The 16,819-nt window shown below is 38.6% G+C and overlaps 2 protein-coding genes across 4 annotated transcripts in view; one reads left to right on the top strand and one right to left on the bottom strand.

Annotated features, from left to right (window-relative positions):
- Nucleotides 1-664: 664 nt before the first annotated feature.
- RPS27A (ribosomal protein S27a) lies at nt 665-2,994 on the bottom strand. The gene is made up of 6 exons (XM_019719679.2): nt 2,924-2,994; nt 2,758-2,822; nt 2,226-2,280; nt 1,678-1,763; nt 1,221-1,352; nt 665-853 (listed from the first exon to the last, which is right to left on the bottom strand). The coding sequence occupies exons 2-6, from the start codon at nt 2,803-2,805 to the stop codon at nt 704-706; spliced, it is 471 nt and encodes a 156-aa protein (XP_019575238.1). The 5' UTR covers nt 2,806-2,822; nt 2,924-2,994; the 3' UTR covers nt 665-703.
- Nucleotides 2,995-3,311: 317 nt separating this feature from the next.
- The window catches only part of CLHC1 (clathrin heavy chain linker domain containing 1), a 35,085-nt gene continuing 21,577 nt past the window's right edge, over nt 3,312-16,819 (top strand). Inside the window, exons 1-4 of one of the 3 annotated variants that reach the window (XM_019719586.2) lie at nt 3,312-3,398; nt 8,376-8,634; nt 12,661-12,848; nt 15,538-15,671. In XM_019719586.2, the coding sequence (XP_019575145.2) occupies nt 8,458-8,634; nt 12,661-12,848; nt 15,538-15,671 (499 nt within the window). In that variant the 5' untranslated portion in view covers nt 3,312-3,398; nt 8,376-8,457. Of the gene's footprint in view, nt 3,478-8,375; nt 8,635-12,660; nt 12,849-15,537; nt 15,672-16,819 lie in introns of those variants that run through there. The other 2 variants (XM_019719596.2, XM_019719604.2) reach the window with 2 other exon arrangements.

The following is a 16,819-nucleotide window of genomic DNA, read 5'->3' as shown; positions in this document are numbered from 1 at the left end:
TTACAGAATTAGTTCTGCTTTATTGAAAAATTCAAAAAGTACCCAAGTAGTTCTAAGTGTTAACTTGCATTAACAGTTAAAAGTTAAAATGCTACAGAAACAGGGAAACTTAAATATTTAAGGATGCCTCCAACTAGAAATCCTGGTATTAAAAAAATGGTAAATTAGTTATTGGCGTATCATTGAATTTAATGGTCAGAGTTAAATTTTAAATGTTTTAAGAATATTAAGAGAAGTACTTCTCCCTGAATTGAGCTCCATGGGCAAAATATGGCACCAAGTAACTGCTTGAAACTGTATTTTTCAGTGTCAACAGTACTAGTGAGCAAACATGAGTCTAAATTCCTAAGAATGTCTGCATATACTTTTGGTCATGGTAGTGGGGGTGGGGTGCTACTGGCATCAAGTGGGTAGAGACCTGGGTAGAGACCAGGGATGCTGTTCATCCTGTGATGCACAAGACAACCCCACAACAAAGAATTATCTGGTCTAAAATGTCAATAGTGCTCAAGTGAAAAAAAACAAAACCCACAAACTGGCTTCTATCTAGACAGCTGAAATTAAATACAACAGAACTCTTCTGCCAAAGTACAGGTAGTTTATCAAAGAAAATGGTATGATCCATAAATTTAATACTTCAAATCCCTGGAGTAAAACTCAACAATTTAATGTTAGTTCATGTCTTTTATTAACCCATACTCAATTACTTGTCTTCTGGTTTGTTGAAGCAATAGGTCAGACAACATTTGCCACAATAATGTCTGTCAAAGTGGCTGGCCATAAAAACTCCAGCACCGCATTCATCTGAAGGGCACTCCCGACGAAGGCGACTGATTTTGCCATTCTCATCCACCTAAAAAGTACAAAGCTGCTGTTAAGATAATTTTAAAACATTCCAAAGTCTAAGTGACTTAAAATTTTTAACCTTTTAATCACACAGTAATGGTAATTTCTAGTACTTACAAGCACACCAAATTTTCACCAGTAATTATTACAACAAAGTTCGGAGTTCATTAAAGTCCAGCTTTGCCAGAGTGGACAGAGCTAAGACCCAAACCCAGATTTGGAAGAAGCAACTAAAGGTGAACCCCATTATAAAAAGCTCATTCAAATACCAACCAGGAAAAAAAACAAACTTTTATATTAGACTCTGAAACCAGAGATGCCAACAAAATTTATTAATCTATAGGTAAAAACTTATTTTTTACAATCTGGCCCACCTTATAGTATTTCAGGACAGCCAGCTTAACCTTCTTTCTCTTATGCTTATTTTTCTTGGGAGTGGTGTAAGACTTCTTCTTCCTTTTCTTAGCACCACCACGAAGTCTCAACACAAGATGAAGAGTGGACTCCTGTTAACGAAACAGTCTTTAAAAATGATTATATTAATGCCATACTCAACTAGCATCATGCATCTTCCAACTGGATGTGGTAGGAAGTACACAATACCATAGATGAGGGAGTCGGGGAAAAGGTCTCTGATTTAACTAGCTTATAAGGAGACTAAATTACACCATGGGATACAATCTTCAAAATCCAGAATGTGAGGAACTACAGCAGTGCTTCTCAAATGTTAGTGTGGGAGTCACTTGGGAATCTATTGCTAATCTCCCCACTTTTGTGTATTGGTAAAAATTTTAAACATTTTTAAAGGACTGCTCTTTCCTCCAAACAGACCTTTTGAATGTTGTAGTCAGACAAAGTGCGTCCATCTTCCAGCTGCTTGCCAGCAAAGATCAGTCTTTGCTGATCAGGAGGAATTCCTAATGCAAAAAAACACCAAAAGAAAACCAAAAACCCAACAAATTAAGTCACAGCAAAACAAGCACATCTGCTATAGTTTTACAAAGTAATAATCCTGAATCAAATAAATGGTACTGATAACTGTCACCGAGTTCTTACTACAGGTTAGGCATGGTTTTAAATGTTTATAAATTTAACCTCATGTAATCATAACAATACTTAATACATGTCAATATAATGTTCACTTTGCAGATGAGGAAACTGTAGAGAACTGTAGGAAACTGTAGCTCGTCTAGATTGACACCTGTGAAATACACTGCAGCTTGGCTCCATCCTCACAAACGTTTTACTGTTCTTCCAAAAGTATTTCAATTTATTATCAATCACACCTCTCCCCACCCCACAAAGAGCAGGTATGTTTAGCGCCGACAGGTAGGAGCCTCATGGAGGTTAATATTCCTGAATTAGAAAATATTACTTGCCTTCCTTATCCTGGATCTTGGCCTTTACATTTTCTATTGTATCCGAGGGTTCAACCTATGAGTTTAAAAATGCAAATGTATTGGTAACACAGTAAGAAACTACAATACACGCTCAGTTCAATTCGAAGATCACAGAACCGTGCCGGGGCGAGGGGCGGAAGCCTCCCCCCCCATAGAGCTGCTCACTCACCCGGTGGGCAGGCTACCTCCCAGGGCTGCCACCCGCGAGGACACTTCCTCAGACCAGCCAGGTCCGGCGGTTGACGCTCGGCCCCCACGTGCTCGCGCCTCCCTCCCCACCGCCGAACCCCGCTTTGGCCAGCAGGCCGGCACCACTAGGGAGGTGATAGGCCCAAACTTGAGGCATCGAAAACCAGCCCCAGATCCCTGCTCGGCAAACAACTCTCAATTCAGGGCCAGGTTTCAGACCCCAGACTCATAAACACGTTATAAGATAGAAAACAGCGGCGGTCCCGAAATCCACCTCAGTCCTTACTCAGGCCTTGGCTTTCTTACACCACTTGGCCCGTACCTCGAGGGTGATGGTCTTCCCAGTAAGGGTTTTCACGAAAATCTGCATCTTGACGGCGATTCCACCTGAGGTGGAGGTAGAAGAAGAGACGGGTTAGACCTGGGGACAGGGGAGAGGGTGACGGGTAGGCCGCTGGCAGAAGAAGCCCTGAGCAGCACACACTCACCGCAGATGGCGGATCGGAAAGGAAGAGCTCCGCGCCGGCCCACAAGGTTTCCCGGCGCCCCCGGCGGAGGCCCCACCCCTTAGGCGACCACACCAAACGCCTGACTGCTGTCACCGCGGCTGTCTAACCACACGCCAGACTAGCTCGTTAACCTCATTTCTTCTTTCTCTTGCCTGGGCTTCTCTCTCACTTAAGCCTTCAGAATGACCTGGAGATAGTAGATTCACACACCTTAAAATATCTTTAAAAGGCTTTCTCCACACAGTGGACATGGTTAAGAGGGTCTTTAGAAGGGGGTGGAGTTAAGGGGGCCTCATTGAAAGAAGGAGGAAATGGAAGTGTCTTTTGGGAATTGTAGTTTCCCACTGCTTTCTTTTGGCTAGGACTACTTATCCCAAGATGCAGTTCCACACTCCCGAGTTCCCTAGTTACTGTCTCCAAGCACTGGAGTTGGGGTTTGCAGGAAGGGATTAAGGTGAGGAGGGAGGAAGGGTGAAGCGGAGTAATGGTGCCGGGGAAGGTGGAAACGGGTCGGAAGTGACTAAGAGCAGAGGGTAAGAGGCTGGGGAAGGATAGTGATACGAAAGCATCGTTCACCCACTTACGGAGGCGGTTAGGTGCGGAGCATCAGCCATGTACCAGCAGCCGCTCCCTCGGTCTGCAAGGAAAGGGAATTCCTGCGGCCAGCTCCAGACCGACTGAGAAATAAGTGATATCTTCAAAAGCTCGGGTTCATCCTTTTCTCGCTCTATCGCCCCTCCCCGCCTTCAGTCCCCAAGTCTCTGCTAGTCTAAGTAGTCTAAGGAATGTTCTGGGCTTGGTGTGTCACCCTTTGGTGTGAAATGGTTTAATACGTTGGAGAAATCTTAGGAGTTCTCAAATTTTAAAATGAAGCCATACAGGAAAGAAACCTGCGGAATGTTTATTTAGTTGTAGAATTTACAAATTTGGACGTTGGGAGTGGTGGCGAAGGTCCTAAGAGAAAGATTTTGGAGTATGTGTAAGGTTCTCTCCTGGCAAGGCGGGCCAATTAAAAGTGAGTTACATCCTTACCTTGGCTTTTCTCCACTGCACAAACCGCGGAATCCTTTCTAATGCATCCTACTAATGTCATCTCTTGATCTCTGTGCCTTCCCCGCAGCATCTCCATCCCCAAAATCAGGCCTTCCTTCATTTTCTCCTGGAAGAGTTCAGTATCTAACTTCTAACCTGTCTCTAGTCTTTCTCCTTTTCTAACCCACCTTCACCTTCCCTCCAAACCATTCTAAAAAAGTAAAAGTGATGACGTCATCATTCTACTTCTCCTTCAGTATAAAATCCAAATTCCTTAGTGCGATATTCAGTCTCTGCCTCCCTTACAGCCTAATCTGCCAAAGCTGTTTTTCGCTTTATATTATAACATTGAACTAATTGAAGTTACTGACTTAAGCTCTCTCCTGCTTTGGCACTTCTGAAGAATCCATTTCTTCTTCCTGGAACATTAATTTTTCTCTTATTCTGCTGAGTCTGCACCTTTCAAACAAAACTTGAAAGAGATGTCCATACGCATTGTCTCCCATTCTACTCTCTCCATGGACGGGACCCACTCCTGTCAAGCTTTTGTCCCCACCAGTCTAGTGGAATTTCTCTTGTGGTCACTAATCACCTCCACGTTACTAAATTTAATGGTCATTTAATCATATTTGATCTGTCTGTCAGCAGCATTTGAAACAGTTGGTCACTCCCTCCCTCTTTGAAACACTTTTCTTCGCCTCACTTTCAGGATACCTCTCTCACTTCTCTTTCTACTTCCCTGGACATACTGACTGGCTCGTTCAGTACTTTCTCTTGACTTTGGAGTACTTCCCAAGGCCCAGTCCTTGCACCTCTGCTTTGTTTACATTTCCCAGGTCATTTTCATTCTATCTCGTAACTTTTAAATACCATTTATATACAGATGACTTACAAATTTATCTCTCACTGAGACCACTCATCTGAACTGCCGCTTCACATATCCTGCTGCCTACTCAACGTCTCTAATAGGCAAGCCCCAAACTCCTGATCTCATGAAATTTTTCTTCCTATCTCCATAAATGTCAATTCCCATCTTTGTAATCTTTAAGGCCAAACGTGTATGGTCATCTTTGACTGTTCTCTCATACATCTAATCCCTCAGCAAATCTTGGTTTTGTTTTCAAATATATGCAGAACTCTTCTCACCACCTGTGCTGTTACCACCCTGATTCTAGCCACCATTATCTTTCACTCAGATCATTGCAGTAGCCTCCTAACTGTTCTTCAGAGACCCTTGTCTTCACAGAGCAACAAGAGCGATTCTTTGAAAATGGAAGTCAACTTTCACTCTTCTACCCACAGCCCTCCAGTGTCTTCCCATCTCACTCTGAGTTAAGCCTAAATTCCTGAGTGAGGCCGTCACTCTAGCACTGTAGTGACTGGCGGCCACGATCCATTGCTCCTTCTGTCAAGTCTGCCCAGAGAAAGGGCACCTTTTTCTAAATGCATAAAGGTGCCTCATGGGCTGGTAGTGGTCTTGCCTTCAAGGTCCTGTGTCCTCCGTGGCCTCTGACCTCATCTCTTTCTTCTCTCCCTTTCTCATTCTCTTCTACCCCCAGTGGCCTTCTTGCTGTTCTTGTGATATACTGTCCTGCCTTGAGGCCTTCGGACTTGCTGCTCTTTCTGTCTCAACCACTCTTCTCCCCGGCATCTACATGACTTCACTTTTTTCAGTTTTCTGAAATGTCACTTTATCAGTGAGGGCTTTCCACTGCTGACTTAATGCCTTATAGAAAATAGCACCCTTCCCCCTTCCTTACTCTCTAGTGCTCATTCCTGTTTTATTTTCCCCTATCTGACATACTATATTTTTACTGTGTGTTTGTCTCTTTACTTGAATGTAACCTCTGGGAGGTTAAGGATTTTGTTTTGCTCAGTGCTATATCTCTAGTGTCTCGGATAGTGGCAGACACATAGAAGGTGCCCCAAAAATATTTATTGAATAAATAAATACAGCACAACTTAAACATTGCTCTAGATGTCGTTCTTTTAGGTGTTTCCCTGATGTTTCCCTGCCGTCTTACACAGAGTAGTGAGATGCCCCTCTGAGCTTTTGTAGCCCATGTACCCACTTCTGTCACACTGTTTTCTCTGCTCTATAGCAATGGCTGTTTTTTAAGTCCAGCCAGTAGACTTGACTGGGAACCCTTGTGACTTGTTTTCTCTGTATCCCTAAGTGTCTAATATGAATGAATGAGTGAAAAGTCATCTTGAGTGGGTTTAAATAACTCAGTGACATTTTGTAGATGCTGAGAACAATTGCTTCAGCTGTGTTCTGGTTTGGGGGCACTGCCAATCATGTCTTCTGAGCAGATCAGATAATTGCTCAGTGATTATTGATTATTAAGCAAATATTTTTTCAGTTTGTACTCTGATAGAAACTGTATTATGCCCTGGAAGGCATATGCAATAGGGAATAACATTTTGGTTCTTAATCTTGTCCAACTTGGAGCCTTTTGGGAGAGACAGAATATAAACAGAAAGTGTAACATGGTGTGGCCCCAGTGATAATACTATGATAGAGGAAGTGCACAGTACCCTGGGGTAACAGCAGCGGCACTTGACCAAGTGTAAGGGCTGAGATCTGAAAAACCAGTAAAAGTCAAGTGAATGAGAGCAGTTGTACTTGTGTACCTTGACCGGGGAGGGGAGGGGAGGAGTGAGGATGAGAGAGGGAAAGCAGGCATGGGAGAGAATTGTGCAAGACCCTAGGTAAGAAAGCAAGTTCGTGGGAGTGGGGGTGGGGTATGAGGAGGACAGGGCCACAAAAGACTAAGTTTGGTCAGAGCATTTCTTAGGCTAAGGAACAGAACTTAGATTTTATCCTAAAAGTAATAGGAAGCCACTGGTGTTCAGATGTGACCATCCACTCCCAAATGATCACACCTATTTCTTCGTCCTTTCACTTTACATTTTACTACATGAAATTACATTTTTTATTTATTTATAGTCTGTCTCCCCTATTAGACTGTAAGCTCCAAGGAGCCAGGGACTTTATCTTATTTATTGCTCAATCTCTAGCTATAAAACAATGCCTGGTACTTAGTAGACACTCAATAAATACTGGTTGAATGAATGAATCAAGAAATGTATGTCTCATGTGGGAAAACTGTTGATCAATTTACGGGTTATTACCTTGTTGGAACTACTTTATGTTCATTTATAAATTGATTTTTTATTATCCAGTTCATCGAAATAAAGATAAATTAGGTCTTTTAAACTTTGAAATTATTTTGTTATCTCCCTCCTCCTATATATGGCCTATGGACAGTATTTATAGGCCATATGTGTTATTTCAGATAACCAGATATCAATTAGATTGCCAAAATGTGGTAAAATTGATTTAGACATTTATTCATCACAGCATTATTTATAATAGTGAAAATGTCCCATAGTGGGAGAATGGTTAAACAAATTGTAGTGTATCATACCGTGAAATACTATGCAATCATTAAGTTCTGTTTTTGAAAACTAACAACATGGAAAAGTATTTTTAATATTGAGTGAAAACAGGATACAAAACTGAATGTAGAGTGATCCTGATAAAATTTCAGAGAAAATACACCAAAACATTAAATAATCATTATGTTTGCGTGTTGGGATTCTGGATGATTTTTGGTTTTTCATTCATTTTCTTTGGTTTATATTTTCCAAAATTTATACCATGATTATATACTTCTATAATCAGATGGGGAGGGAGAGAGTTAAAATGTTTTTCCTTGCTAGACATTTTTAAAGAAGACATGGGTACTGTTTGATGTTAATATGAATCTCAGAGTCCACTTCTATCTATATTCAACTCTAGTAATGATTCTTCACTAAGAGAGCAGTGGAATGTAACTGCTTGAAAACGACTCAGAAAAGTACTGTTATCTTTGACATTGATGGATGGATTTTAAAAGAAGTCCTGATTTCTTTTTAGTTAGTACATTCATATTACAGATAAGAATTATAATAGTTTATTCTAAAAATAAATGTATGAACTATTTATAGCTACTGTGCACTGGATGATTGTGCTATGGCCAGGGAAGCATACAAGTAGAGAAGTATTTGACCTTATTTGTGTCATCAAGTTTCCAAACCGGTATTCCCACATGAAACAAATAAAATGCTAAACCTTTTGTGAGTAAGTGTTGAGTATTGAGAAGCCATTAATCATAGGATGCATATGCTTGGTTAGTAAGAATAGAACTCTTTATGGACTGGTGTTTGGTATTTCTATACCAAAGGGATAGCACATGACAGTAGAATAGATTAGACCATTTAATTCATAGGTTGAAATATTTAGCTCAGATCCACGGGACATTCTTTTTCTGGAGCAAATATACATTTATTTTAGATCATTGTTTGACTTTATTTTAAGCTTTAGATTAATTGATGATTTTTTTTTTTCTTTCAGGCTCATCAAAGTTTTGGCTTTGTTGCAAAAGCAAGTCAAGACTTAAATTTTCTCTGGTAAACAAGTATTCAGATTGTCACATATGTCGGTCCAAGAAATAAATAAACATGCAGTTCTCCCTCCTATCATTAGTAGAAGTGACAAGGAATTTTTGGAAAATATGCAAAGATACATAATGACAGAAACTGAAAGAGTGGGCTGTAATGAGGAAGGACCTGCCGATGAATATTACATCATATACCGAAACGTTTTTGATAAGGTATCTTAATGCTTTTATGACAATGGAGTTTTCCTGGGGAAGAAATGGTCTATCTTGACAACTAATACTCCCGTCTTAGTAACACCACTGCTTGTTTGACTCCATTTGTCAATTTTGAGAAGTTCATCCAATTTGTCAGGAAGGGATGACTGGGGAAAATGCAATGCTGGATTTATTACTAGACAGTTAATGAGTAGTTTTAACTTTTTTAGCTTAAGGGCCGGCTATCAGTTTTTGAGCAACGCCTGCCTGTGCCCTGTAACATTATTTTGACCTTCCATCTGAAAGTAGTAGTTCCTTGTTATTTAGGGTTTGTTTGTGGTATCATTAGTCTTGGTTTAGATGTGATCTAGCATATTAAACTGAGACCCCCTTGTAGATTAGAAGTCTAGATAGGCATGGGAAACAAGGGATTTGACTAGACTATACATTGAAAATATGGAGATCACATCGGAAAAGTGCTATGGCTTTATATAACATTTGATTTTGCTTTTCAAGGTTTTAGAAATACCTGTTTTTCCTTAGGAACAATTGCAGTTTGTCCACCAATCCTAATTTTTTTACATTGCTGTTCTTTTACCGCCCGCCCCCCATTCTTGGAAGATGCCCTGTCAGTAAAATAACTGAAATCAGCATCCTTTCCTCCTTACCTAGAAGAAATAATTACTTATAAACTATTGGTCTCTGAGTAAAACAGCCACAGGCAAAATAGGAACTCAGTCTTTTGTTTAATTCTTGAACATTACACACTGAGTCTTCTTTGTTTTCTAAATAAAAATATAGTGCCTCCCTACAAGGAAAAGTGAGTAGAAAGTAGTGATTAATACCAGTGGAATTAAGAAAATTGTTGCATATCCGTAAGAGTATAAAATAGAGAAACATAATCTTTTCTTCCTTTTGAGTCATCTAGAAAATCCTTTAGAATGGTACATTGGCAGATTAGCTCCATTTTATATGTTGTTATGATCAATGATATTGCTTTTGGTGTTTTAGTCATTAAGGAATATATTAGATGAATGTTTAAATGTATTTTGAATATGTTTAATAAATATCAAGAATCATGCTAAGATTCTACTTCTGTGAAATCGGCACTGTGACATGCTTATCTTTGCATGCCCAAATGCTTACACTTGTCAGTTTTCTTACATTAAGGGCTGTCTGCTTTAAATTAGTATGGTTATAGTGAAGTCATTTTGGAGGTCGTGTCAGTAAACCTAATTCTTAGAGAAAAGACATTGGATTAAATAAAAGATAATGTCTGCATCTATAGTCCTTTTCTCCCTACTCCCCAGTCTTTCCATTTGGACTATTTGTACATTATATAATTATAAATTGTACATTGTGAAGAATCCTGTTCTTCAGGGCTGAGAGGGGATCTGAAATAGAAATCATTTGATACTTACAGAAGCGTTTCTTCTAGCTTCTCAATAAGATAATTTGCCTTTCCATTTTCACATTGTTCCAGCACATTTCATTGTTGATAAACTGTTAATGACTGCCTTCTCTAATCTTCCTTCCCTCTTGGAAGGATCTAGTTGGTCAGAAGATGAAAATACCAACTTGCATCTCTGAGTACTTGAAACCAGAGAACAAATACCAAATTTTGCTTTAACTGGAGAATCATACCGGATGAAAGCAAGGACTGCATGAGAATCATAACCAGAGTTGAGTGTAGTTTGTAGAAAGAGACGAGAACTTAGTAAGCAAAGAAAACCAAAACTTGAAGAGTGAGCTTCTGTGGAAGTGGGTGAATTATTGAGTCAGCTAGACTCTTGAAAGTGGCTGGCCTTTTGTGTTTCCGGTAGCATTTTGTACAAATAGTCTAGATCCACATATAGGAGCTGAGGTAGAATGAAACCATTCCAGTGCTCCCTCAGACCCCTGTACCTGGTAAGTATAACTCTGATTTTCTTGCATTTAATGGAAGCTTTAATACAGGAGCCTCACACTTGAATGCCTGCAGAGGCCAAGTCAGTCATACATAAGAATTGAGTGGGGTTTCTATAAGAGAAGAACAAATCATGGGTGACTGGGAGTATGAAGAACCAATTCTATCTAAAGCTCCAGCTGGTTATTGTCATTAAGGAATAGTGGTTGGTTCAGTGTTGGTAGGTATTTCATAGTTTTTTAAGAGAAGCTGGAAATAATGGTTTTCCAGGTGAAATTTCCTAAATTTTAAAATATTTTGTGTGTCAAGCAAAACTGTATTCTACCTATGGCAGGCCAGTCTGTCTCATTTATTTTAATGCCTTATCTGTGCATTCTCAAAGGTTCTGAAATCTATTTCCTCTAGCAGACAGATATGGGAGCTGATCATCATATCACTACAAGTCTCTTTTCTATCCATTAATGAGTTGGATTGTTGTAGTGCATCTCAGAGATATGTGGAGTGGAGGATGGCTAGGAACAGTGCAGTGCTTAATTTCAAAGACCACAGATTTATGGTTTCTATTTTATTTAAGTTTCCTGGGTGACAGTCCTCATGATTTGAGTAAATAGGTATTAGGTTGGTGCAAAAGTAATTGCGGGGGCCAGCCCAGTGGCTCAGGCGGTTAAAGCTCCATGCTCCTAACTCCGAAGGCTGCCGATTCCCACATGGGCCAGTGAGCTCTCAACCACAAGGTTGCCGGTTCGACTCCCCCAAGGGATGGTGAGCTGCGCCCCCTGCAACTAGAAATGGCAACTGGACCTGGAGCTGAGCTGTTCCCTCCACAACTAAGACTGAAAGGACAACAACTTGAAGCTGAATGGCACCCTCCACAACTAAGATTGAAAGGACAACGACTTGACTTGGAGAAAAGGCCTGGAAGTACACACTGTTCCCCAATAAAGTACTGTTCTCCTTCCCCAATAAAATCTTTATAAAAAAAAAAAAGTAATCACGGTTTTTGCAATTATTTTTAACCTTTTAAACCACAATTACTTTTGCACCAACCTAATAGTACGGTCATGTCAAAAAGGCAACCAGTGTCTCCCACCCAAATATCCTCTCCTGATACTTGCCATTGATCAATAATTTCCTTCTACCATTTCTTGATAGACCAGATGTCTTCCTGGATAGTTTTTTCTAGATATTGTCTAGCGAACAGAAAACCAGTGGGGGATACCAGAGACTAGTGATCTAGCAGAGGTAAAAAGCATAATTGTAGCTTCAGAGACATTATGAATTGATTACATGTATTCCCTTTGTACATCAATCCCTTCTAAAATCCTCGTGAGCAGAATTTGAAAACCATAAATTATTTATATTTTTGTGTTATTTTTTTACTTATTTAAAATGTTTCTTATTTATTTTTACATCAGTAATGCATACACAAGATTAACTGGAAAAAAAAAAGAAAAGAAAAAGAACCAATAAAGAACAGTATACAATTAAAAGTCAGATTCTCAATATCAGACCCTGCTCCCCCTTTCCTCCTTTACAGGCATTCACTGTTTCTATTTTCTTGCATCATCCTTCCAGCGATATTCTGTACTTAAACAACATTGTAAACCATCAATGTATAGTGAAGAAGGGTTTTCTAGAGTTTTATTTGCTATCGTAGGAATAGAAATACAGTTTAAGAATTGAGAGTATTGATCAGCCAGTAGGAGCTGATGGGTTAGAAAAACAGGGAGATGAAGGGAATCCAGGAGTTCAAGGTCTGAGTGAAGTCAGACTAGATTCGGAGGTCGTAAGGGACTATATGTAATTATATTTAAAAGATCCAGAATTGGCATAATTAGACCTTGTATTGTTTTTCGCTGACATCATACAATATGTGTGTTCATACCAAGTAGAGCAAAATGTGATCTTTTTCTCATATTTAAGCTCCCAGTATTGTAATTTACAAAGCACATGTTCAGTAAATAATTGTCTTTAATACTCAGTCATAGTTATATTGCTAAGTGCAAGCTCAAATTTTAGTCTTCTAATTGTGCACCATGTTTCATTTAAAAAATAATCTATAATACTATTTGCAAGCCTTTTGATCCATAGTCTGCTAGAAAAAATGCAGTACCATAGGCAGAAAAATCATATTTCAGGTAATAGAATATGTCACTGCATACAAATCCATTCTTACTTCAATCAAAAAAGAATATGATGCCTTTATTGAGACAATAAAGAAAGGCCAAAGAACAGCATTTCATCTTCATGGAAAACTTAAAGTTTTGGCAGCAGAGCCCACAGCATTGGTATATCACAGGAAAAGAATCATCCAACTTGAAGCAAAGTAAGTATATTAGTAAGTTGCACAAAAAAAGGGATAATTGTTACTTGGTTGTATTAACTAGCTAATGTAACTATAGCCAGTCGTTCTCAGTCTTTTTGGATTTTAATTTTCTTTTAAAGCCATGTTTCCATGTTACCCTTCCTACAACTTGAAATTACTATACTTTACATGTAAAATTCTCTTTGAGAGTTTTATATCTCTTAGGGTAATTGGAGGCACATTGTAGTATCATAAAATGAGGATGCGGGTAATCGCTCCAGGTAATTTCTTGCATGGAAGATTTGATAGTACAATTTCATGATTACCGCCTGAATTAGAACACTTAATCCTGTGATACAAAAACGTAACCTATTAGGAGAGGAGAAAGTGCTCACTCTTGTTGAGTAGTCTCATATTTCCAGTAGTGATTCGTTCGGTAAGTGATGGACATGTTATTTTTATAGATAATTTCAAATCAACTTGAAATATTATGCAAAGTTTGACCTTCATTTCTAGTGATATGGCTGGCTAAATGTTGGATCTTTCTATTGGGGAAAAATGCTACATAAAATATGTTTTAAAACTCTTTCCAAAAACAACAGGAAGTTGACAAGATAGTAAGAGAGTATCAGGGCAAAGTCACAACAGAAGACAAAAGAGAAGAGGAACATTAAAGCTTCTTTGGGCCTGAGAGCATTTATTAAAACTGGTGACCATAAGCTTCAGTTTTCACTGTGGCATAGAGGGACAAAAGACAGAATCCAGTATCTGCCCAAGGGCTGTAGTCTACTGGGAAATCCTCCCCATATAAAGCTGGAATGATAAAGGGCTATACCCTTAAAGAGTGAACCAAGGGTAAACTTGGAGACTGCATAAAAAATTACCTCCTGCTCAGACTGCTAACAGGTAATGGCTTATTTTTGAGATGATGAAATATTCTGGGACTAGAAATGATAGTGGTTGCACAATTCTGAATATATCAAATTTCACTGAATTGTATACTTCACAAGGGTGAATTTGAAGGTATATGGACTATATCAGTAAAGCTATTATATAAAAAAAGAGGATAGAGTGAAAAGGTCATGTTTAATGACAACTCTGAAAGGGAAGAGAATATGGGACAGGGACAATATTTGAAAGGGTAATGGCTGAGAATTTTCTAAAACTGGTGAAAGATAGCAATTTACAGATTTAAGAAGCCCAAAGAATATTAATAACTAGATTTATTTTAGTGAAATTGTCAAAGAGACCATAAAAGCTTCTGGAAGGGGCAACAATTAGATACCTTCTCAACCATGTTGTAGCACATATTGGGACTTCATTCCTTTTTTTGGCTGAATAATAATCCATTGTATGTATATACCATATTTTGTTTACTTATCCATTGATGAATAGTTGGGTTGTTTCCACCTTTGGCTGTTGTGAATAATGCCACTATCAACAGTCATGTACAAGTGTCTATGTGAGTCCCTGCTTTCAATTCTTTGGAAAGTCTGTTTATTTTTAATGGCTTCCTTCCACAAGCATAAGTTTATTTGGATGAAAGCCAAAAGGTATTTTATTTCCAAAGTCTTTCTTTCATTAGTACTGTAAGTTCTTGTTCTGAGCCATCTGTAATTACCAAGAACTCTATATAATAATCAGATGCAGACAGCAATTATCCACTGTCAAACTTGTTTTTAATGTGCCAAAACCCTGTGACATTTATGTATCCAATTTATTTTAATTTTTTATTTTTTTCCCAGGGCCAACATATCACTGATAAGCTAAGAAGTAAACTTCAAATAATGCTTAAAAGTTTATATCTACTTCTTGGTCTTTAAGATCCCTATTTCTAGATGAACTCAGTTTTATCTCCAAGAAGTGCTATCATTCCTCTAGCTCTAGGATCAAAATTACTATAGTAGGCTGCTTAATAGCCCCAAAGATATCAGGTCCTAATCCTGGGAACCCAGAAATGCTACCTTATTTGGAAAAAAGGATTTTTGCAGAAGTGATTACATTAAAGATCTTCAGATAGGGAGATTATCCTGGATTATCCAAGTGGGCTGTCGCAAGTGTCACAAGTTTACTAACCTCAGTCACAAGTGACCTTAGAGAGGCAGAGGAAGCATTGACACAGGCACCAAGAGGGAAGGCAATGGGACCACAGAAGCAGAGATTGAAGTGATGCGGCCACAGAAGAGACGGCAAGGAACAGATTCTCCCCGCAGCTTCTAGAGGAAGCACAGCCCTAATAGCACTTTGATTTTCGCCCAGTGATACTGATTTGGGACGTCTGGCCCCCAGAACTGTGAGAGAATAAATTTCTGTTATTTTAAGCCACCAAGTTGGTGGTAATTTGTTATGTAGCCATAGGAAACTAATACAATTACTTATGAAAATAATTTTTAAATTGCAAATGTAATTTTCAAGTAAAGGGAATAGATACAGTACTTGTGGCCAAAAGATGTTTATGCTCAATGCTTATACATTTCCAGTAAGGTTACGAATCATAGTATAAGATTTTATTGATGCTCTGAAAGAAAACTGGTCCTCACTTGTGAAGCTAGTAAACTTTTAGCAGCACTGTTTATTGTAAACTTCCACCTAAGTCCATAATGGTTCAAAATGATAATTAGCCACAATAAAGTAATGATTTAACCTCTTTAAATATGATAATTAAATAAGTTAGTTGAAAGAAACATAAGAAAGCCTTTATGTTTTTCAGAATAAGGGTTTTTGAAAATGAGTCTTCAAAAATTCAACTGCAAATAGAGAAAATGAAACAACTTAGGGCAGAGTATGACACGAAAGAAGTAAAATATTGTACTTTCTCCAAAGATCCTTCAAAACCTATCCCAGGTACTCTATTTTGTTTCAAATATTTGAAAGAAATTCTAACTGTTCCCAGTTACTGCCTATTATACAAATTAATATATATGTGCCAAGTGTACCAGGATTTAAAGCCAAACTTTACAACTAGCCAGGACTCTAGGTAGAAACAAGGGAATGAGAAAACTTAACCCTAAAAGATAAGAAGAGTTACAGTCTGACTAGATTATATAAAGTATAATCAGTGGTTCTTAAAGTGTGATTCCTGTGTCAACATTAACTGGGAAACAGATAGAAATGCAAATTCTTTGGCCCCACTGCAGACTTCCTGTGTCAGAAACTCCAGAGATGGAAGTGGGGTGAGGGTGGGCGTGGAACCCAACAGGCAGTGTTTTAACAAGTTCTCCAGGTTATTCTGATGTACTCTAAAGTTTGAGAACCCGTGGTATAATATACGAAAAAACTGTGGTGTGTTATGTTCTGGTGAATATTGTTCTCATAGTGATGTCAGCATTCCCTGGTTCCTCATCTTTAGCTAAACTACACACATTTGAAGAAACTGGAATGTATCTGAAATACATCCAACGATGTTGAGAGGTTTGTATAATGAATAGATAGAGGAATTACAAATATTCCTCCTGGAGAAAAGAAAGTCTTTGAGACTAGGTAACTGTATTCAAAACTTTTATGAAATTCAACTAGCATTTATCCAGAGGCAGAATCAATAGGTGGGCATTTTATGAAGTCAGATTCGGTTTCAGTGGAAGAAGCTATGTCTTGAAATAATGAGCTACTTCCATACCAGAGGATTTCAACTGAGGGGGCATGATCAGCCTGTCTGGTGGAAACAGGGACTAGATTCTCTTTCAAATGTAAAATGATGACTTGCAAACTATAAATAAGAAACATACGAGTAAGTACAAAATAACTGACAAATTGATTAAATGCTGAGAGGATTCAGGGTAAGGGAATGATTAAAAGCGAGTAAGATTAATCCAGAGGAGTTCCTGGAAGAGAATGTTGAGGTCCGCCTTTAAAGGCAACAATTAGCCTCAATGAGAAGGGAAATCGTTTGAAGTGTGTGTGTGTGTGATGAATAATGAATAGCAGGGACAATTAGGGAGACAGAAGTAAAGATATGATTGGCATTTATAAGCTTTGCATGGGAGAGAATGAGC

Source organism: Rhinolophus sinicus, linkage group LG05 (assembly GCF_036562045.2).
Source record: "Rhinolophus sinicus isolate RSC01 linkage group LG05, ASM3656204v1, whole genome shotgun sequence".
Taxonomy (NCBI): Eukaryota; Metazoa; Chordata; class Mammalia; order Chiroptera; family Rhinolophidae; genus Rhinolophus; species Rhinolophus sinicus.
The sequence above is the reverse complement of the archived record's forward strand: the minus strand, read 5'-3'. Positions and strand labels throughout refer to the sequence as shown.

Bases quoted from the DNA above. Each gene is read 5' to 3' on its own strand.
- RPS27A (XM_019719679.2), bottom strand. From the start codon at position 2,805: ATGCAGATTTTCGTGAAAACCCTTACTGGGAAGACCATCACCCTCGAG. The intron at 2,281-2,757 runs GTACGGGCCAAG...TTAAACTCATAG, and splicing joins GGAAGACCATCACCCTCGAG to GTTGAACCCTCGGATACAAT. The intron at 854-1,220 runs GTGGGCCAGATT...TGTACTTTTTAG, and splicing joins CTGTCCTGAAATACTATAAG to GTGGATGAGAATGGCAAAAT.